This window comes from Pteronotus mesoamericanus, unplaced genomic scaffold (assembly GCF_021234165.1).
Source record: "Pteronotus mesoamericanus isolate MK-2021 breed Mesoamerican mustached bat unplaced genomic scaffold, CSHL_Meso_final contig_120, whole genome shotgun sequence".
Classification (NCBI taxonomy): domain Eukaryota; kingdom Metazoa; phylum Chordata; class Mammalia; order Chiroptera; family Mormoopidae; genus Pteronotus; species Pteronotus mesoamericanus.
In genome coordinates this window covers 1,419,301-1,441,551 of record NW_026555041.1, presented here as the reverse complement: position 1 = coordinate 1,441,551, position 22,251 = coordinate 1,419,301, and the positions used below count along the sequence as shown (strand labels likewise).

Here is a 22,251-nt window from a genome sequence, read left to right as displayed (position 1 = left end):
GCGTTCATATATTCCAGTGTACTTGTCCAGCAGACCTCCGGTGGGAAAGCAATTTTGTTGTGCCGTCGTATTTCAATGGTTAGTTTCTGTGTTTTCTTTTTCTTTTGTGGCCAAAAGAAGACGGTTCCTGAGGCACCAGAGATTTTTGTGAATGGCTAAAATGACAGTTTAGGATTCTTGTAATGCAAACAGTAGGGTGAGTGAGGGGGAGGACGCGTTCACAGGAAGCACAGAACATGGAGCCCACGGCCCCAGACCAAGGGCCCTGAGTCACCCGACGGTGTCCCAGGGCTCCGGGGTCCGTGGCCACTCCGACGGGTTGAGTTAACCTTGTCTGCGGGGTAACTGCAAAAGGATTGACTCATCGAATTCCAGTGTGCCTCTGGCAGAGGGCTTCCCCCAGCCTTCATTACGGGTGGGCTCTCAGCTTTCCTGTCACTTGTCTGTGGCACCCTGGGTGACGAGCCCCCATGCACGAACCATCAAAGGAGACAGGACGCAGCGCCAGAGCTTCGCCACCAGCAGGGAGCCCGATGCAGCGCCTTCCGCAGACATGACACAGGCTCACAGAGCACCAGGACCCCGCCCAGCGCCCCCCCACCCCCAGGATCTGCCTCAGGGAGCTCTGCCCCAAAGCTGACGGGTGCTGCTTTTTCCCACCAGGGTCAAATGAAAGTCACCTTGTAAAAATGATTTTTCCTGTAGGTCCCGTGGGAGGACACAAAGGGAGACATTAACTGCTCTTGATTCTAATATTTATTTCATGTTAAGGATGAGCGTTCTTAAAACTTCATTTAGTTATAGAGAGAGGGCAAAGGAGGGAGAAAGAGAAGGAGAGGAGCATCCATTTGAGAGAGACATAGATGGGTTGCCTCTCATGCATCTCTCAACCAGGACTGAACCTGCAACCCAGGCATGTGCCCTGACTGGGAGTCAAATTGGTGATCTTTTGCTTTGGGGGATGATGCCCAACCAACTGAACCACACCAGCCTGGGCAAGGATGGGCATTCTGATCATCCTGAGATGACCCATCCTTGTCCCTTGGAGACACAGGCCTCTGGACGAGAGGCAGACAACATATCCATGTGGAAGAATACAGCAGCAACACGGTGCACAGGAGAGCTGAGGAGGGGGTCACTTTTGTGTAACCAGAAGGACCTCAACGCTGGCTTGTGTCTGGACTGACGTGCAATATGCTCTTGAGCTCAGTTACTGCAGGAGCAGGGACTGGCATGGGGGATGGGAACTCTCCTCTTTTACTTTGCGTTTTTTTCCCCTATATTCTTAGAATACTTATTTCTAATTTGGTCATATCCTTTAGCATTTTTATTGGTAGGATTATGTTCCCTTTTATTGTCTTGTATTTTTTTAATTTAAAAATTGTTTATAAGTGGTACTTTGCAATATGGGACAAAAATACAAAGTGAAACTTAGACTCAAAGTGAAGGCGTGGAAAGTGGCATCCAGAGAAAAATGAGAATAGCCATACTTATATCTGACCAAACAGATTTCAAGATAAAAGGGTAACAAGAGACAAAGATGAACATTTTATAACGACAAAGTGGACAATACATCAAGAAAACGTAACACTCACCAATATAGATACACACAGCCAGGGTGCACCAAAATGTACACAGTACCTACTAACAGAACTAAAGGGAGAAAATGACAAAAACACAATTACAGTAGCAGACCTAAATACCCCATTGGCAGCAATGATAGATAACCAAAACAAAATCAATAAGGAAGTATTGGCTTTAAATGACACATTAGACCAAGTGGACATAATCTACATTTACAGACTTTCACCCCAGAACACCAGATTATATACATTCTTTTCTAGGGTGCATGGGATATTGTCAAGTATAGTCTATGTGTTGGGATACAAATTAGCCTCAGCACATTTAAGAAGACTGTAATAATACCAAGCATGTTCTCTGACTACTGTGCTTCAAAATTGGAAATCACCTGCAAAAAGATGGCAGGAAAACCCACAAATACATGGAGATTAAACAACATGCTACTAGCGAATGACTGGCTTAAAGAAGAAATAACAGGAGAGATCAAAATATACAGAGAAACAAATAACGACAATATGACATATCAAAATCCATGGGATGCAGCAGAAGCAGTGATAAGGTTGTTTACAAGCTTGTTTCAAGAAACAAGAAAAAACCTCAAATAAACACCCTAACATTTCACCTTCAAGAATTAACAAAAGAAGGATAAATGAAGCCCAAAGTCAGTAGAAGGAAAGAAACAATAAAAACTTGAGAATTAAACAAAATAGAGATACAAAGACAAAAGAGAAAGTTAATGCAACAAAGAGCTGGTTCTTTGAAAAGATTAATGAAATTGACAAACTTCAGGCTAGAATCACTAAGAAAATAAGAGAAAAGATTTTAAAAAGTCAGATATGAAAGAGGAGAAGTTACAGTGGACACCACAGAGATGCAAAGGACCGTATAAGAATACTATGCAAGTTTTCATGAAGCTATGGAGAAACGGAGACCCTCAGACATTGTTCATAGGGTTGTGAAATGGCGCTGCTGCTTTGGAAAATGGTAACAAATTTCCTCAAAATGTTAAACATAGAGTTACTTTATGACCCAGCGATTCTACTCCTAGATATTTACCCATGAGAAATAAAAGCGCATCCACAGAATATCATACTCTCTAATGCACGTGGCGACATTATTCTCAATAGACAAAAGATGTGTGTGACTCAGGTGCTCATCGACTGGTAAATGGAGACACAGACTGGAACAATGGAACAGTGTTCTTCCATAAAAGCGGGTGAGGTAGTGATACTGCTAAGACACAAATGAGCTTTGAAAATATTATTCTAGTGATTTTTCTTTTGTGGTATTTTTATGCCTAGTACTTTGTCAAATACTTTTACCTAAGGGGAGAAAGGATTTGCAGGTGTTTTAATAAGAAATCTGAAGTCTGCAGGTTTCCTAATGTCACTTCAACTCCTGTCATCTGGTTGGGTCTCTTGCCCCCTGGGGCTTATATCCTCTTAGGTAACAAGCTAATCAGGAAGTCAGAGGTTGACGTGTATCACAGAGGTGAACTAAGGAGGAATCCATTGCCAGGGCAAGAAGGAGCAATGGTTAAGTCTTTGGGATTGAACCAGACCTCCTGGGTCTGAATTCAGGTCCTACCACTTGCCTGTAAGATGGGAACAAGGGGACACAAGGCAACCTGTATGAACAAAATGGAATTATCAAGAGATAGAAACCTAGAAGAATGTAAGAGCCAAAAATTTAAAGACACAAAGATAAATTTAATTTAGTTATTAATTAGTAAGTGATAAAGTTGAGTCTGTAGAGATTAAATATTTTGCTAATAGTCATGGCTAGTGTCCTGGTCTGAATATTCCAGTGAAGATGGGGTTATCAGGGGCTGGCACTTTTTATTACAAAAGAAATTCTAGGGGAGATTAGAGCAGGTAGAAGAAGAAACAAAACTAAAGACAGGACAATAATTATTGAAAATAAGGAACAGAAAAGAATGAAGAAAAATAAAAAGTCTGAGGGACTTGTGGGAATTCAAGTGAACCAACATACTCATTGTGGGAATTCCAGAAGGAGAAGAGTGAGACAAAGGGGCAGAGAATATTTGGCTGAAAACTTCTCAAATTTGATGAAAGACATCGGTATAAACATCCAAGAAGCTCAATGAATTCTAAGTAGAATGAATCAAAGAAACTCACACTAAGACACATTATAATCAAACTGTCAAAAGTCAGAGACAAAGAGATATTGAAGGCAGCAAGAGAGAAGCAACTCATCACATATAAAGGATTCTTAAGATAATCAGCAGATTTCTCATCAAAACTGTAGAGGCCAGGAGGCAGTGGCCAGATACATTCAAAGTGCAAAACGCTGTCCTTCAAAAGTGAGGGAAAAATTTAGACATTCCTAGATAAACAAAAACTGAGAGAGTTTGTTACCATTAGATCTGCAAGATATGCTCCAGGGCATTCTGCAGGGTGAAATGAAAGGACTTTAGACAGTGACTCAAAGCCACATGGAAAAATAAAGAGCTCAATAAAGGTGAATTGCATGGGAAGTTATAAAAGCTAGCATTATTATAACAATGGTTTTTAATGCCACTGTTTGTTTTCTACATAATTTAAGATATTAATATTTAATTAAAAAATTATCCCAAACGTAGTGGCTTATGGCAACAATCCCCATTTTCCTCATGGTTGTGGTAGAGCAGGAATTCAACAGGTGCTACTGCAGGGCCTTTCCTCTGGCTGCAGTGAGGTGGGGGCTGGGACTGGAGGGCCTGCCCCCAAGGAGGCCCCACAGCTGCTGTCCGGGGCCTCAGGCCGTCTTCACAGGGCGGCTTTAGCTTCTTATGGTGGCACAACAGCGGCTTCTGTGGAGCGAGTGGCCTGAGGGCCGAGGCGGCTGCTGCGCAGTCTTGTGTATGTGGGCCCAGGCACATCACCACTTTTGATGTGTTCTGTTGTCACAGGGCCAGACTTATTCAGTGCGAGATTCCACAGGGCGCGTGTGCTAGCAAGGAGGCTGGCTACAGTGTTTGTAGCAACTTTGTTACTGATGGCCCTCAACTGGAAACTCAAGTGCCCATCTCTATGAGAACTGATAAACTAATATTTTTAATGTAACTTAGAACATAACAGGAAGAACAAATCTCAGACACTAGATCAAAGAGTCCAAGCACAGTAGAGTATGCATTATTCCATTTGAAACACGTTCAAGAACAAGTAAAACTGATCTACAGTTTCAGAACTCAGAATGGGCCTCACTTTGTGGAACTGCTGGCTGGGATTCTGGGGGTGCTGCCCGTGTCCCATCTTTGATCAAGGTGGTGGTTAGACAAGTATTTAAATATGTGTATATTCAGCACGTGCATACCACATCAGGATACCTCATATGCTGACTCAGTAACACAATAAAACAGCCATCTGAAGTTGTTAAACATCTGACTCCCTTTGTTATGGAAAGCCAGACTCAAGACACGATTCAGGGAACGGAGTAAGCCTTTATTCACACGTGCGGGCTCAGAGGAGGCAGTCTCCAAATTCTGAGCCCCGAATCGGGGTTAGACAGGGGTTTATAAGCCCTAGCATCCCGGCGGGAAATGGATGGGCTTCCCAGGTGGGGGAAGGGATTAGCATTCAGGTGGGAGATTGATGTGCTACCCCAGGCGGGGGAAGGGATGTGAAAACGGGCTACAGAAGCAGATAAGCAATGATTAACAGTTAACCTGGGAAGGGTCTCTGGCTAGGCTGCTCCTCTTAAGTCATCTTGCCCTTATCACTTTGTCAGATGGTCAGGAGGTTTACCCTTTCATTCTGGCAGTGGATGGGCTGATCAGGGGCCAGAGATTCTTGGGACTCAGGGGTGTTAGGTCCCCTCAGAAGACAGAATTTGGTGTTAGGCATATACTCTTCCAGTGTTACTTTGAACAAGTAGCTCCATTGAAATGGGGGAGAAATATGAACATTGATAATTCATGGTCCAAAATTAGAGCTGATGAGTTCCACATCCACATAGAACTTCCTTCCAAGTGGCTTTTTTATCTCTCTTGTGAATGGACAGGAGTGATAATTGAAGAATACTAGCAATAAAGAAAAAAAGTCTGAGAGGAAAATGCAGGATAAGCAAGATTTGCGTTTCAATGAGAAGTCATACAATATTTCTACAAGACTCAGCAAGTCATGTGCTGAAACTAAAGAAAAATCAAGGAAGTAAAGAGTCAATTTAAGATCATTTCACCTGGAAATTAGTCAGGGGAGGGGTTAGCAAAAAGTTCTCTGGGAGCTTTAGTGATGCTTTAATTCTAGGCTGGAGGCAGGTCTGCATGTTCATTTCATTGTGTTCTATTTTATGTATTTTGTCTTACGTACATCATACATAAACCCCATAAGGAAGTGAAAACTCTAGTTATTCTCATCCTTCTGACAGTGCATCTAAATAACAGTATATAAAAAGAACAAAATTTAAAATTATGATTGAAATATTTTTTTTAAAAAGAGCAAGACTTTGAAAAAGTAGAAACACAAAGATATACAAAGGTGAAAATAAAAGCACTAACTAGGTCATTTAACAGCCAAAGAAGAATTCCAGAAAACAAGGTGGAAGAGGGTAAACCAGAAATAAGAATTTTGCTCAAGTTGAAAGCCATAGATTCCCAAGATTTTCCCATCAATCACATACAAATAAAAACCCTGGGAATACTTAGAATGGTGATAGAGAATATTCTAAGTCAAAAGGATACAAAATATCCAAGGACAAGACACTTGACAAAGGACCAGAAATCAAATGACAAACTCCAACACTGAACACCACAGTCAACAGGGCAATCCCTTTGACAGCGGGCAGGCTCTCCTCGCCTCTGGGTTGTTCCTGAGTAAACAACTGGCTGAGGTGGGCGGCGGGGGTTGGGGAGGATGCTCAGACATGCGAGCTCTCAACGTTAGGCGCATGCGTTGTTTCTCAAAGTGACACAAAACGGTACGTGCTGCTCAAGCTGGCCCGTGACCCGAGAGACAGGACCTAGCGTCCACCCCGAGAAAGGGAAGATGTGAAGGGAAGCTGCACACTGCCAGCAGGAAGCCTAGAGGGCTCTTCTCCACGCTGGAGGAGGAGGCCATGGTACCCCATGAACACAAGATGAATGAGTGCAGGCTCACAAATAAATAAAATTAGCAATTTTATCCACAAAAACCCCAACACATGCAAGAATTATATTATTCCCACTGGATTTAAACAATCTTTTAGGCAAAGGGTAGAGTTAAGCAGCAATCAGTTTCATTAAGTTAGGAGGACACGGGGGAGGGAGGAAAGGGCTGGGTGGCGACGCGGGTCATGTGCAGCAGCTCTCGGGGCGTGGCTCCAGTCAGACCAACGCCAAGGAGGAGAGTGGCTGGAGGCAGGGCCCCTGTGACAGCGAGGTTTCCGGCCTAGCGAAGTGGGCGGGCATTCCAGAGAGCTACTCAAGTTGGAGATCCCAGCCGATGTTCCATGTCAGAGCAGGGATTGACTCCAACGGGGCAGCTTCGGCCGGGAGCCTCGATTCGCGGGCGCACCGCCACGACTCCTCCCTGAAGTGGCCCTTCGTCCTACTCGAGCAGGCCAGGTTCCAACAGGGGTTCCAGAACGCTCCAGCTACAGAGGCGTGTTCTGCAGAACGTTGCTCCCATAAGGCTCTCTGAAGAGGGGTTCCGTGGTCAAATGCGTTTGGGGAATAAGTCTCTAGGTCCCGTCAGAGGTTCACAGGACGTGACTATAATCAGCCTGAGAAGCCCCACCAGAGAGAACCCGGCAGGTTCTAAACCAAGGCTGAAGCACTAGGATTTTTTCCCCTAAGTTGGGTCCAGATTTTGTACAGGTGTTACCACCCTCCCCTGGGAGAAAAAAATAGACAAGGTGCCACTGAGCAAGTCACCTAAATGCTGGACTTCTGCGGGAACAGCCTGCCCTAGTCTGTGGGAAACCAAGGTAGCTGGGTTTTCAGATCAGCTTCATTTAGAGGACCCTGCACACTTGCTTGTTTGGAGGGTAAGCCTGGAGCTTGTGACCAGATAGGTGCACTTGGTTTTTCACAGAAAGGAGACGACGTGACTGGGCAGTTCCCTTGCTGTCCATGGCCTGACATCTGCCTGCCTCAGTGGCTGGGGCCGCTTTCCTGGGCTTTGCTCCCAGTACACAATATAATCCTGGCCACATGCCGTGCCCAGTGCATATTTGAACTAACCGACTTCGGTCACGCTGGAGTGCGTTCCAGCCAGATGCGGCAACAGATGCTTAAAATGTGGCGAGCACAAAACATTCTAATTTTAAAACAGGTATTTGGCTTAGCTACTAAAAAACTTTGGAAAAATTCAGGTTTGTGAATCTTTTTCAACTTCAAATCTTATAAAACCTAAAGATGTAGTATTGCTAGTTACTATTTAACCTGAAAATTGAGATTTGCCATTGATACATACTGGATATTAAAAAAAAAACAAACCAAAAACCTAAAGCAGCTATATTAAATTGTATTTAATCTAACATATCTAAAATATTAAGATGTTTTATCTGTTCAGGATTGCTAAGGTGAATCAATGTTATGCCGAAGCTGCTAGAGGACGAGGTTAACCACTGCCTTTGCCGCAATCAAAAGCCACTGCTCCTCCCCTTTGAAACACTTGCCCTTCAGCACCGACAAAGGCAGTCGGCAGGGACAGCCCTTCACATCCAGACAGCGAGCCCAGCTGCAGCCCCCACGCGGCAGGCAGCCTGGACCTGCACCACGGCAGAGCGGCCCCCTGAAGAGCAGAGCATCTGCAGAACATGGACTTGGAGGCCCGCGCTCTGGACGAGGAGCTCCTGGTCCAGTGCCCCCGTTACCGCACCAGGCGGCACTGGCTCATCGTCAGTTTTAAGGGCAGGGCTGATGCCCTTGATTCGCTTGAGAGAGTAAGTAGTTTGACCCCTGCCTCGGATCCTAGAAACTGGGGATGAGGACCCACCTTGTTAGGTCTTCATGCGACACAAGGGTTTCAGCATGGGATAGTTTGTCCCCTAAGCAGCATGTGGTGTCCCTGCCGAGTAAGCTAATACTTAGTCCCGCTTAGCAGTTTAAAGTGGGGTTGGCTTGACCACAAAGGAGCCAGGTAAAAGCTAAGACTAACACCTTACAATTGGCTGAAATGTCAAGCAAGCAAAGGTTCCCTCCTGCAGACGAGTGGGGAGACCCTGTCTACGAGGGCTGCTTGCAGAGCTCCTGGGTGAGACAGCAGAGATCACCCTCGGTCTGACCCACGGCATTGGTTACCAGGTGGTTCTGCGGCAGGAGTCTCACTGTGAGAAGCCTCCCCCTATACTTCTATGCTTAAGAACTACTAAACTAGGAAGTTCCTCGGTTCTGGGTCAGACCTGAGCCTCTTATCAAGCCACCTCCAGTTAACCAACCCAAGAACAAATAGCTCCTCTTAGTCAATGTTGGAGACGCTGGTTTTCAAAGTGTGACTTTGGAGCAGGAAGATCAGTATCACCTGAGAAATGGTTAGAAATGCAAGTTCTTAAGCCTCACCCCAGCTGCACTAATCAGGAACTCCAGGGCAAGGCCAGACACCGGTTTCCATGCGCCCTCCCTCGATTCCGACGCACACCAAGTTGGAGAGACGGTGGCCTAGAAGGCTTAGCCTGGGCTCTAGACTAGTGCTGCATTAGTCTGATTGATCTTGTGGGAGACTTCTGTGTACACACCTATTGAACTTATAAAATTCTCTGCTTGGTCTGAGATATTTAGTTCTTCTATACCCTGAGTTGTCAACTAACTATGAAATTCTACTGAAATGTTGTTACATCAGAAGATAGGGCTGAAGCACAAAAATAGGATATCATGGTTTTTATTCTATTCTTGGTAAATTGCTCCCTTCCACAAGTTGAAAAGACAAGGTGTCAATGACAGACAGGTAAAGAGCTAAGGTAAACAGCTAGCCTCAAGCTACCAGCCTTTCAAATGAGGAGTTGGGCACAGGCTGCTAGTGGCATCTAGTTTTATTGACACATTTGGTCTGAGTAACTCATCTCCATTTCTTGATAGCCAGGCAGGACACTAACAGGACTCCAACAATTAAGGTCCCAGAGAGGCCTGCCACCCATAGAGCTCGGGAGGCTACAGGAGAACCTGGTGGATGAGAGAGAGGTTAGCATGATGAGCACATCCTGGCAAAGACCAGCAGTCTTCAGCTGTCAGAAAAACGAGCCAGTCCCCTTCTTTGGGGATGCACACTGATCACGTAAGGGAGAGGCAACAGGTGTGAGAAAGGAATTTTGGTTTGACTAGTGGTTCAGGTATCTATTAAGTCTTCTACTCACCTGAGTCCTTATGAAGCTTTTCTGAAGTGTCCTGAGTGGCCTGGAGCAGAATCATGGGGCCCTTGCTAGAAATGCTGGCAGGACTGTTGTGAAAGTCGATGTCAGAGCTTCTTCTTCCTGTTAGAGATGAGAGCTAGGGGTTGGTTAGGTTTTTGCTCATGGAGTTATGAGGGTTAGGAAGTGAGGGTCCAATACAAGGCCAGGTTCCTCAATGTGTACATCACCTTAAGAAAACTTGTATGTGTGTGTTAGACCTTAGTATGTGTTAAACTTCATATTAGTATGTTAATGCCTATCTTGCTCAAATTTGTCCTGCTGAGCCATTCCCTCCATTTCCCCAGCATTTGGAAACACAGACCATGAGGGCGGACTGTCCTAGAACTACTGTCCTTTCTTAAGCAGCACTTAGTAGCTGGTTAATACCGAGACCCTTCCCTGTGATGAAAGGAAACTGGGAATCAGTTAACAGTAGAGCTTTGTTTGAATCCCAAGTCTTTTGCCAGTTAGAGGACCTTGGAAAAGTTAACCTGAGTTTGTTTAGCTCTCTGGAAGTATACAGATTATACATCAGTGGAGTTAAATGTTCAATACTTGATAGTAATAATAGTTTTGAAAAATACTACATTAAGTTTTAAAAATCTTTTTGTGCTAGTAGGGACTCAAAGCTTCAGGGGCCATGAATCTAAGTAATTTGGGGGTGGGCAGGTAAGTGGGAGGGGCCTCACCAGCTGGAGCCCACGGCCTAAGCCTTCAGTCGTGTCCACCTGCAGATCCTCAGGCGGCGCACTCAGGCCTGCTTCCAAGCAGCTGGAGAAGTCTACGTTTGTGAGCTAGCCAGACAGATTTTTTTTTTTTTAATTGGGCCATATGGAGTCTATGAACCAGTCTGACTCCTGACTTAATTAAAATCCACAGGAGAAAGCTATGGCTGAGAGTTACTCAAGGGTTTCCAGCTTATATTTCAAAGGCTTGGGGTTCTGGAGCCCCCAAAGTAGAGCATCTTTCTGCTCTACTGCATCATGAAGTGAGCACTTTGTGAAGCCTCATCGATACGTTGGTCTCTAGTTTGAGTCCTCTGCACACAGAGTGCAGGGTTAGCTCTGGGGCTCTCGTGCAGACAGCTCGGATACTCACTCCTGACAACGGGACAGGTCACCCAGGACGGCGCGCCCGCAGGCTGGCAGACAGACACGCTGCAGTGCAGGTGCACCTGGGAGGCAAGAGAGGCGAGGTCCCGCTGTAGCGCCTCATCGGGAGGAGAGGCTGAAACCACGCCACATCCCCGACAAGAAGGCGCCAAGAGCGAGTCAGAAAGTCTCAGTAGCCCAAGCCTGTGTCACTGTGGCACTGGAGAACCAGGTCTAGTTCACAAACGTCACTCGCATCGCTGGTAACAGGGTTGCTGAGGCAATCCCGACAGCCAGCGTTCAAGGCCAGCCTTGGCCGAGAGCGGCCTGACGGGGAGACACATGAGCTGGGGGGCTCCCAGCCCTGCTGCAGAGCACGGAAGGAGGCGTCATACCGGTCCCCTGAGCGCGCGCCTGGCCCCCGAGTCCACGAAGCTGAAGGTGGAGATGCTGAAGCGCTGGTGGTGGGCAGGGAAGGGCAGGCCCGCGGCTGCCTGCACAGGGATCAGCTGGGTCCGGTAGTCGTCTCCAGCGTAGGGGCGTCTGGCAAAGACACCACCGTCAGGCGCGCTTCCCTGAGGGGCTCCGCCCCCAGAGCCCGGAGGAGCACTCACCGCCCACGAGCAGGGCCCACTGGGGCCGGCGCAGGGGGCCCGGGCTGGGCGTGGCCCAGCGCTGGCGCAGCCGCAGCCCGAGGTCGGCGTCGGTCCTGTGGCGGATGGAGACCTCCACGGGAATGGGCTCCCGCAGGAACTTCAGCACGGGGTAGTGTCCCGCGCCGTAGTAGGCGCTGTAGTTTTTATCTGCAAGGGGCCAAACTGAGCTGAAACGACACGGAGCTGGGGGCTCCAGGTTGCCTGAGACCGACTACCGCCCACACTGACTCCTCCAGCAAGTGCCTTGTGACCCAGGCAGGGCCTTCCGGCCCGGAGTGCGGAGGAGCGGCCGGACTCAGACTGCGGGCCCGCCGCTCCGGCCCGGAGGGCCTTACCTTTGGCAATCTGAAGTTCCGGGGTGAGGGGTCCAGGCTGGGTCTGAGGGCGGGGCGCCGGGACGAGGAGCACCTGCACGGCAAGCGGGAGGGCGTGGCTGCCCGCGGCGTAGGTGCAGCTGACGCGGACCCTGCAGAGAACCAGGCCGCTGGCCAGCTCGTGTGGGCGGGCCACGCTGCTGTCCTGGGGGTGCTGGGGGGCGATGTGGTGCCATGCCTGGACAGCTTTGTGAATACCATGGGCACGCTTCCCGGCCTTGGCTCTGCTTTAGTTGGGGAACCCAACAGGTAAAGGGGATCAGTGGGTAGGAGTGGAAGGCATAAGAAACACCCGATAGACATGGGCCTGTGAGAAACGGGTGCTTTCTTGTACAGGAGGCTGTCAGGGACCGTCTCCTGGGGATGGGTCGTGAAGGAAGATGAAGTGCCAGGACTGAGGCACAGGGGGACAGAGCAGCTGACACAGAGCGACGCACAGAGGAGCCCAAGGTCCTCTGAAGACTACAGAAAGGGCGATCCAGGCTGGAGGAGAGGGTGGGACCCAGAACGTTGGAGGCGGTCAGGCTGGGGAAGGGTCCCACAGGCCACACCCTGATGTTAAGCTAAAGCTCCCTCGTTGTCAGCCCGAGCTTGCATTGCAGCAGACTGACCAGCCTGGGGTTTTAAAGGGACCCCTTTTGCTGCAGCACGGACAATGGAGGTAGAAGAGAGGTCAGAAAGTGAAGTAAGCGAGGAAGAACACAGGTGGGTTAGGGGCTCAGGCCAGGCTGGGGCCGGCGATACAGGCAGACCCCAGGAGCCGTGGCCAGCAAGGCTGGACGGTGGAGGCGGCAGACAGGATCTCGCGACGAGGAAGCATCCTGCGGGTCTGGGGCTGACCTCCGGGCTACTACCCTGCGCAGGGAGAGATGTCCATCTAGCCAGGCAGGGGCAGGTTAGCACAACCTTACCTGAAGGTGCTGTCACGGGTGATCCAACCTTGGCTCCACATCCTCACGTCCCTGGCTGCCACCAGCTCGTTTTTCATACAGTGCCTGGCCTCCGGCGATCTGGGGGGGGGCGGGACGGAAAGGAGGCCTGTCACTCTTGCTGGCCCAAGCCACTTCCCTCAGGGCCTGCTTTGACCCAGCTCTCAGCAATGCTGCCCTGTCATTGCCGGGGGCAGGGGCCCTTGGCCAACTGGGGCGTAGTTGCGTCACCTTACTTGAGGACAAAGAATGGGAAGGGGCTTGGAGTCTTCCAATGGGGCCCCTCTCAGGCGGGCCCTGTTTGGTCTGGGCAGTGCGGTAAGAGAAGCCTGCCTCCGGTTCTCCTCCCCCTGGAGGGGGGCAGGAGGGGCGGGCTGGAGGCAGGCCCTCTCTGCTGCAGAGCAGCTAGATGGAAGCCTAGTGACTCAGCCGTGCTGACCACCCCGAGAAGGGGGCGTCCCCAGCTGCGACCTCCCTGCCAGTTCAGCTGCCCGGAGCTTTAGTGGGACCCTGGGTCAGCCCCCAGGTTTGACTCTTGCCTCTGTCACTTACTGTGGGGCCTCAGGAAAGTGTGGGACCTCCTGGCTGCAGCTTCATCTGCAACGGGGGCAGCGGCACCTGCTTGGTGTTACTGATCAGGTATTTTCAGAGCTTAGAACCGAGAGCGGCCAGTGGTCACTCAGCGAGGGTTGTTTGCATTAGAAAACCTTAGAGCGTGGTTTGGGAGAGAGAGCATGCAGCCTTTGGAGTAGGGCTCTCCGGATGCTGCTGGAGTGGGAGGTAGCGTCTTGCACCTGGACTTAGCTTCCTGAGGCCACGAAGTGTTACAGCTCTATGTTAGGAGCTATGTTCTAGGAGCTCAGACAGTAGAAGCTGTAGAAAGCTCTGTCACTAAGGGCCTGGGGCACCAGGGGGCATGGCCATTGGTCGTCTTTAGTACCTGCCTTCTGCGGTTGGCGGGTTGGGGCGTGACTAGCCCTCCTCCAGCTTCAGTGGCAGGTAATGGGCACTTTTCTTGAGCTGGTATCAAGGAAGCCGCACTCACCTGTGTTTCCGTAGTAACAGGAGTTCCCAGTGGAGCTGTAGCAGCAGCCCAGCCGCTGGCAGCCCCCCTGGGTGGTGGGTGAAGGCACGCACGGCAGTCTGCCCCACGCAGGGACAGCGTCACACACGTCAGCACCTGGAGCACTCGGGGCTGGGTTTGAAGAGGAGAGCCACTCAGGTAACAAAGCTTGGGCTTTACAAGAGATTTCGTTACAAAGCATGAAAAGTCCCATAAATATCTAGACCGTTGGAGTAGAAAGGTCCATATTATACACTAGATTAGTAGAAAGGTCCATATTATACACTAGATTAAGTCCCAGGAAGTTAAGCAAATATTAATTAAGTCACCTTGTAGGAGCCCCTGAAATTAGTCCTTTTTGAAGAAAAGACAGACTGTAACGAGGCCAGGAGAAGCAGGGCTCCTCGCTTTCTTCCCAGGGAAGGCCCCCCCCAGCAGTCTCCACCAGCCCGCGGGACCCCCGCAGTCTCTGGGACAGCAGCTCGGAGTGGGGCCCAGTCCCCACATTTCCCCTGAGCTATGTTTTGAGTAACAAAGAGGCGTGAGCAGAATGAATTACATATCTGAGTCTGTTCTAACTGGGGCTCCCAGGTCTGGAGGCAAGGCCTGCGGACGCTGGGGTGCTGGCTGATTCCCCAGCCAGGTGGTCAAGTAGCGCCCCCTCCCCCGCCCTAGGGGCGACTGCACTCAGCTGGCCCCCCAGGCCAAGTCCTCCTGGGAGCCTCTGTGCCTCCCTGACCCTCTTCGAGCCCCAGGAGGCCTGGCCCTGGGCTAAGCTCACTGCTAGGGGCAGCGGCAGCGCTCCGGCCCTGGTAGGGTTCGGGAGGGCCCCACGCCGAGCTCGCTCAGGTGGGCGTTATCCTAAGGGCGCATGTGCGGGGAGCGGTGGCAGACCATCCATTGTCAGTGTCACTGCACAGAGCGCGTGGAGCGACTGGCACGCACCTGGGTGAGCCGTGGGACACTTGAGCAGCCTGGCCTCCACCGCCGTCCCGTGCCCGGCTCCGGCCATGCCTTCGACTCCGACTAGCATGATGTGGTTGGAGTCCTGGGGAGACAGGCCCTGGGTCAGCCTGGGAGGGCAGGGGGGCTCAGCGTCCCTGGGGCCTGGGTCGTACTCACCCACTCAGTGACGAAGCAGCCGCTGTAGGACGCCTCCGCCACCACGGAGCCGCCTGCACCCTCTGTCACCCGGACGCCGCAGCCAGAGTCGTTGTGCAGCCTGTGCAGCAGCCCGGCTTTATCTGGGGGGCGGGGAGGGTCACCACGGTGCAGGGAAAGGACAACCCCAAGGGGCAACCGCCAAGGAGGGAGAGGAGCCAGAGGGAGCCCAGTTCAGGAGTGAGGTGGCAAGTGACAGGTCTATAGAGAAGTTGCAGTTTGCCAACAGGGGGCAGTGGTAGGACAGGAAGCTGGAGGCTGGTTTTAGGTGGCAGCAGCGAGGAGCCCCTGCCGGTTCAGCGGGGGCCTCATCGGACTTACCCCAGGCCGGCGGGGCGGCAGGGGTCCCCGGACCGGGGGGGGGGTGTGGTGAGGCGGAGGCCCCGGGGCCCACAGTGCAGCTCGCCAGCATCTTCGGGTCCCTCGGGCTCCCGCGGGCCATTCAGGGCCAGGGCCAGAGCCAGGGGAAGGCAGAGCAGCAGGGACCGCAGCCACATGGTGCCACCAGGAGCCCACCAGCCCTGAGCTTCCCGTCGGTCCGAGCCAGGCTGCTATGCGCTGAAGGGTCCCTTGTGTACGGGAGCTGGGTGCGCGCGCAGCTGCTGCCGCAGGTGGGACGCCCGGGGAGGGTAAGTCCTCCGCTCCCTCCATTTCAGGCTTCGCCCGCAGCTGCCTCGCTTTGGGCAGCTCCCCTGGCGCCTGCAGAGCCGGGGAGGCCTGGGTGTTAGCTCAAGGAGGCTCCCTCCAGGCTGCCCAGCACAGCGCTGACGATGCTTTGGCCTCAGGAGGCCTTTCTCTGGAAACTTCCATGTTTGGGCAAGGCACAGCTCTGCCACTTGTGAGCTATAGGGCTCAGCAAGTCACTCCATGGGGGCATCAGTGTCCTACCTGTAATGGGGGCATGGGCTCCCGGCCGGAGTGTGCCTGAGGATACAGTGACGTAGTCTCGGTCACGCACCTGGGGCTGCGCTTGGCCGGCGCTCCTCAACGCCGCTGGGCCCGCCAGGACCCTGTGTCCTCCCACAGGCCCTAAGCTTTCACGAGAAGTCCCTGCACAGCTGGAGCCTGGCCTGAAATCCCAGAAAAATGTAAACTCGGTTCCTGAGAAAACCTGGCTTGGAACCTTTCCCTGGTTCTGGGAGACAAATCCACCGGAGGGGCCCTGACAAAAATCCCAAAGGCTTTCTCTGCCATTTAGACATTTCAGTTACATTTTCAGGAACACACAGATTTCCTGATCGCCTGCTCACGTTTCCATCCCCCTCGTGAGCTACGATCTCCTTGCTGTGGCCACGGGTTAGTGTCATCAAGGTGCTGGCCAGCGGGCAGAGGCATCCCGAGAGACGTGGGGATGGAGGGACCAGCTCCTCCCGGTGAGGTGACAGCATGACTCCCACCAGTGCCCCCAAAGGGTCTTCTGAGTGTATTTACCCCAAGCCTATCACATGAAAAAATTTCCCAAGTTGGCCAAAAATCTCAGCCAAAGCCCTGAGAACCACAACCGGGTGTCTCTAGTTCTCTGTAAGCAGTGAAAGGGAGCCCTGTCCTCTCTGGGAAACTGCATGACCCATTAGCCACGTGACGATGCAACGCGGAGGGACTGTGACCTCTGCCCTCACGGATGGGACGTGGCTTCCGGACATTCTCCACGGGGCCTGGGCTTGGCCACTGGCCTGTCGCATCCCGTTTGCTTGCTCTCAGCGCTGGCCACACTGGCCTGTGGGGACCACTTCCTCACTCAGCGTCCATATGAGGAGCCCTGGGGACGGACTGTGTTTTCCTTCTACTGATCCCGGATGCCCGAGACAGTGTGAGCCCCGCAGTCCCCGAGGAAAGAAGGAATCCATGAGCGCGCTTTTACTAGTGGCCTGTCCCTGGGCTGGTGACCCTGTTGAAAATGTGGTTTCCAAACCTCGCCGGCGCCTCATTTTATTTAAATGATGAGGTTAAACTCATAACCTTCCGGAACCACACATGTGATTGTAAGTGAAACCGTCTGAGGGTGGGTTGGTGGGGGCCGTGCCAGCAGCTAAAGGCCAGCCCCCAACCAGACTCACTGGGGCTGCTCGCTGAGGCGGTTGGCAGCCACGGAGGCCACCGTTCTGCTGGTGGTCGGGGGCAGAATGCGCAGCGGTTAGGCCGCTTGCGCAGGGGTTGAGTCATCACTTGCCAGCTCTGGGACCTCAGTCAATGAGTCACTGTTTACACATCTTGTCTCTGTGAAGTGGAGGTAATAATACCCACCTGCCCCAAGAGGTATTCTTACAATGGCCAGGTTGTTGTGAGATGCAGAAAGATAATGGGTGGACAGTGCTTATTACAAAGCTTGCTGCACAGTCATTACTGGGTAAGTTGTCACTCACATCAGCAAGTCCAGCCTGCCCGCTTGGGAGACAAAGGGAGGGGGACAGGCGCGGGTGCACGTTCTGGGCGTCCCTGGTGGGCGGGGCGTCTGCGGGACAGCCTCCACCTGGGGGGCTGCGTCCCAAGCGAGGTACTGGGTTTACTTTAACAGCCAAGAGACACACTTACGTCTGGAGCTGTGCTGCGGTATCCGGAAGTCCTGCCGGGGTCATATCGTCACCCTGATGCCACAGTGGGTCGGGATGAACCCTAAGATAAGGCCAGCAGGGCTAGGATGAGGTGATTTCGTGCTCACACCTGCGCCAAATCCCCTGGAGAGGCCCTCATTCAACGACACCATTCAGTTTCAGGAGAGAAAAAGCACCGGCAACAGTGGGCCCACCTGAGAAGCCCAGGGGTCACCATGAGGCTATCGTACCCCTATTACCACAAAAGTACTGGCCTGGGGATTTTTCTCTTGAGTTGCATTTGACTGTTGCCGTTTAACCTGGGGACTGACGTGCCTTTCCTGGGACAACCGCAGGCGCGCCCGGCTGTTGGTTACTCTAGAGGCTGGGCTAGGGGCTGGCAGTGCCCAAGCTGCTGGGGTTCTCCTGCTCCCCACGATTTGGCAGCCAGCGGTCCCCATGCTGTGACTACGGTGTGTCCCCTGACGGCAGAGTGAGGGGTCAGGTACACGAAGCCCCAGGAAGCCCTCCTCCCTTGCGCAGAAGCAGAAGCCAAAACCGCCCCCTTGTGGAGGGATGCTGAGGCCACGGGGTGCGCGGATCAGTGACTCGGAGCCGCTGTGGGCACCCAGCCGCTCTGGGCGTGGGATGGAAATCAGGACACTTCTCTCCTGAAGGAAGATGCCAACAATTTCCTTTAAGAACTCACGAGGTTTTCTTTTGCAACCAGAAAGGATGGAGTGTGAGCTGAGTCAGCGGTGACGGGGTGAGACCACCAGCGGGTCCCTCTGTCCTGGGCCACATGGCCCGCCTCCCAGTCCCATGGCCCGGGCTGCCCCACACCTGCTGCTCAGACGTTTTCCACCCTCTTGTGCGGCCCTTCCTTTGCTGCCATGACCACCCCCAGCAGGGGCTACAGTGTTGGAGTTCTGGGTAGGGATTTACCAATAAATTTGATGTGAGTGCCCTGGCCCGTATAGGCTGTGTCTGTTGGAATGTGTGCCTCCTCCTTAGTATGCGCATCTACTTAAGGGTGGGCTGCCAGTCCCGGCAGGTTGGGGCCCCCTCTAATGGCCTCACCGTAACTGGACTGCAGCTAGAAAGACCCGCTTTCCAGATCAGGCTGTGCTCTGAGCGGCGGGTGCAGGGCTTCCGTCGTTTCTGTGGGCAGGCATGCACTTTAGCGGAGGACACCTTGCACTCCGTATAACACGGTACCGGTCATGCTAACCTTTGTTTGGGCCTTTTAATTTTATTTTTAGATGAAATGAGAACTGTGTGCTTGAGAATGCTTTTGTTTCTTTACTTTTACAATTTTATTTCCTTGTTAAAATCCCTCTTGAAAATTCCTAGCCTTGCTTTGGCTCCACGGAAGGGCTTTTTAGATTCCTTTTCGTTGAGCAGGAAGGCTGGTTGGTTGGTCCTCAGGGCTGTTATGGTTTGCGGAGCAGGGAGGGGGCAGGATGGAGAATTGGGAGGAAAGGCGCAGGCCACTGGGAGCCACGTGCCCAGAGGGCTCTGCCTTGGGCTTGGCGACCACACTGGAGGTGACTGGGTGATCATTCACCAAGGCAGCGCCAGAGGCTCTCTCGCCTGCTCTGTGTCTTACATTCTGCACTCACTCACGTGGTCGGGACACAGCCTGTCTCCTCCAGCCACAGGCCAGGATGTTCGCCGTTTCCTGCTCTTCCGTGCATGCAGCGCAGCCTCACCGTCTCTGTTGGACCACGTCCTCGCTTCCCTGGGGACAAAGGTCTCCAAGTCCTGTTCCCGGGCCAGCAGTGTCTGAGCTGCCTGGGGCTTAGTCCAGGTGTAAATTTTGGGGCCTCACTCCTGACCTCATGAGTCAGAAACTCTGCGTAGGGCCAGCAACGTAACAATTTTCCAGGTGATTTCGACACACGCTCAGGCCTCCGAACGGCCACCTCAGGGCCGAGCTTCCGAGGCCGGCACCAGGAGGCGGTTCCCAGGCGCTGTGGCCGCAGGGGCAGCACAGTGTGCTTTGCTGTCACTCTCTCTGGGTTCCTCCTGGGAGAGCCGCGATTCTGTTCTCTGCCTTTCCTCCCGGATCATGAGGCCCGAAGGCCCTTCCGTTTCCCGTGCTCCTGTGCTCAGGCCGCATGTTGCAGTTTAGCGAGCTCATTGTTTAAACCATCCTCGAGCTGTGCAGGGAGCCGGCTTGCAGGGCCCGCCTGGCTGCCCAGGGGCCCTGCCCACATGTCTGGCGTGGCCTCCTTCCTCCAGGTGGCTGTCATCAGACCTCCTCTGAGCTTTCTCAGACTCCGACCTGCCCCCACCGCTGACCCCCTACCCTGGCTGTGGGCTGGGACACCCTCTCTGGTTCTACTTGTTTGCTTTTGCTTGGCTTTTTTGTACTTATTCATTGCATTTTATTCTTCTAAAAAATCTGTCTGAGGCATCACCTCTCCCAGGAACACTTCTCAGGCCACTGGCCACTAAGGCCGGGCAGGGGCTGTGTCCTCTGGGCACTTCATGGTGCAGCTCATGGTCACTCTCTCTGCCTGGGTCCTTTGCAACCGCCGGGGCTTCAAGCACAGGGTTTGCCTCTTTGGATAATGTTCTGGGAACTCAGGTTCCACAGCCTCTAAGAATCCCGTGGCAGACCCCTGCGCCCCGCTTGCGGTCTGGTGACTAGGGTCCCCCTGTGGGTTCAGGCAAACAGAGCTTTCGCACCTTCGCCTGCCCTCCCTGCGGCAGACCCAGCGAGAGGACTTGGCCAAGGTGTTCAGCAAGGTCGTGTGACAGGCTGCCTTCCGTACTCCTGTGTCTCCTGTCTTGTCCAACCTTGTCTGTGATCACGGGACAACCTTGCTTCGCACCTGCGCAGACACACGCCACGGGGGTGGGGCCCAGCAGCTGCCTGGGCTGCCCTCTGAGCCAATATCCACGGGAGTGTAAAACCTTCCGGTGAGGACGCTTTTATCCACTGGGACACAAGCAGCGCCAGGCACACAGGGCGGTCAGGGCTGCGGGAGTAAACCACGTTATTCCACCGCATGCGTGAACAACAGCCAACACCCACGGCCTCGACTCCGCCCGTGTTCCCCGGGCGTGGGGGCGGACGCAGCCCGCCCGCCTCTCGCGCTCGGTCCTGTCTGCCTCCCCTGGACGTCCCTGCCCCGACTAAGCGCAGCTCAGAACCTGGCAGCGAGTAGCAAGCACGCGGTCTCGCGGGGCTGCCGGGTAGGCGGGTCCCCGAGCAGTGATTAATCACACGTGTTTCCCAAGCCTCAGCCAGCACCTGGCAGGGGGTGTGTGAACGAGAGAATGCGTGGGAGTGTCACATCGTGGAAAACTAGTTCCAAATGTTCGTGCGCATTTCGCAGGAGGGGCGGCAGCGGCTGGAGCTCCGGGGCGCCTGGGCCTGGCTCCCTTCCGACGGGGCGGGTGTCCCGAGAAACCCTGCCGTGCCGGCTCACTCTCCTCCTGCCCGCCCGCCTCAGGCGGCAGAGGGCGACCGGCCAGAAGCAGAGCCGGGGCTCCATGCAGGCTGCTTACTTTTTTCCCTCCGAAGTCCTCGTTTGCATAGGTATCGCCGCCATTGGACGCGGGCTGGCTCTGAAGCAGGGCTTCTCCACAGCCAGCAGGAGCAGGCCCGCAACCCGCGCTTAGCGGGCATCTGTGCGGGGCGCCACGGGTCCAAAGGCCGCGTGGGGCTGCCCTGCGAGTCCCCTGGAGCCGACCGTGGCTTCATCGAACTCCTCTGACGGACACCAGGCAACCCCCCACCCCCGCCCGCAGTCCTAACCTCCGCCCCCGGAGCTCCTGGCAGGTAGACTCCCGCAGAATTCTCTAAACAGACAGGCGTGGTTGCGAGGACACAAACAGGTAATAGCTTGTGGGTGGGGAATGCCGATTGGCCTGGCGTGGGGTAACGGGTGTCCCGATCCGGGTGAGGGACGGGGTCAAGGCCAGAACAGCCCGCTCCGCGAGGCTGTGAGAGCAGGACGCTGGTGAGGATTTATCACAGAGCGCAGGCAGGAAAATGGCATTAGGGAAAAGTTAACATATAAAACACTCCAGAAGGGCCGAGGCAGTCATGGCACTGTAATAACAGAGGACAGTTCTCATAAATACCCTTTATTTTTCCCTCAAGCAGAAAATGAGGAACACGCCAGGGTTAGCAGATCTTCCCTCTCTTTCCAAATTGCAACCTGAAACTGTTGACCATTTCATTTTTCTTCTTCATCGGGGCGGGTTGCTGGCTTGCCATGTGACAGGTTGCACCTTTCCCGTTATTTAAAAAGACAGGAGACTGATGCCCTTTGGAGGTAAAGGAATTGCTTCTTATTGCTTGAAAATTGTAAGCTTTGAAGATGGATTTTTAGGAAGCTCTTTGCTTCCAGTAAGTACTGACAGTGTTTATATCATTGTCTCCCAAGCGCTGAAGGGGAAAAAAGACTGATGCTCACAGCTTAACAGCAAAGGCCTCAGGAGCGGAGGGACCATCCCAGCGACACCCCCTTGATCCCCTCCTGGAGTGACCCCTTCCATGGACTAGGTTGGGGAAGGGTCTCAAGGACCTTCTGACTTATTT

The 22,251-nt window shown here is 52.8% G+C and overlaps 1 protein-coding gene across 1 annotated transcript; it reads right to left on the bottom strand.

Moving 5' to 3' along the window:
- Positions 1-9,531: 9,531 nt before the first annotated feature.
- On the bottom strand, positions 9,532-15,659 carry ZP4 (zona pellucida glycoprotein 4). The gene is given in 14 exon segments (XM_054584755.1): positions 9,532-9,564; positions 9,567-9,661; positions 9,853-9,969; positions 10,987-11,062; positions 11,375-11,522; positions 11,590-11,782; positions 11,971-12,101; positions 12,921-12,991; positions 12,993-13,019; positions 13,170-13,288; positions 13,984-14,133; positions 14,947-15,049; positions 15,124-15,245; positions 15,491-15,659. Coding segments are annotated over 14 exon segments (1,554 nt in total).
- Positions 15,660-22,251: the final 6,592 nt, after the last annotated feature.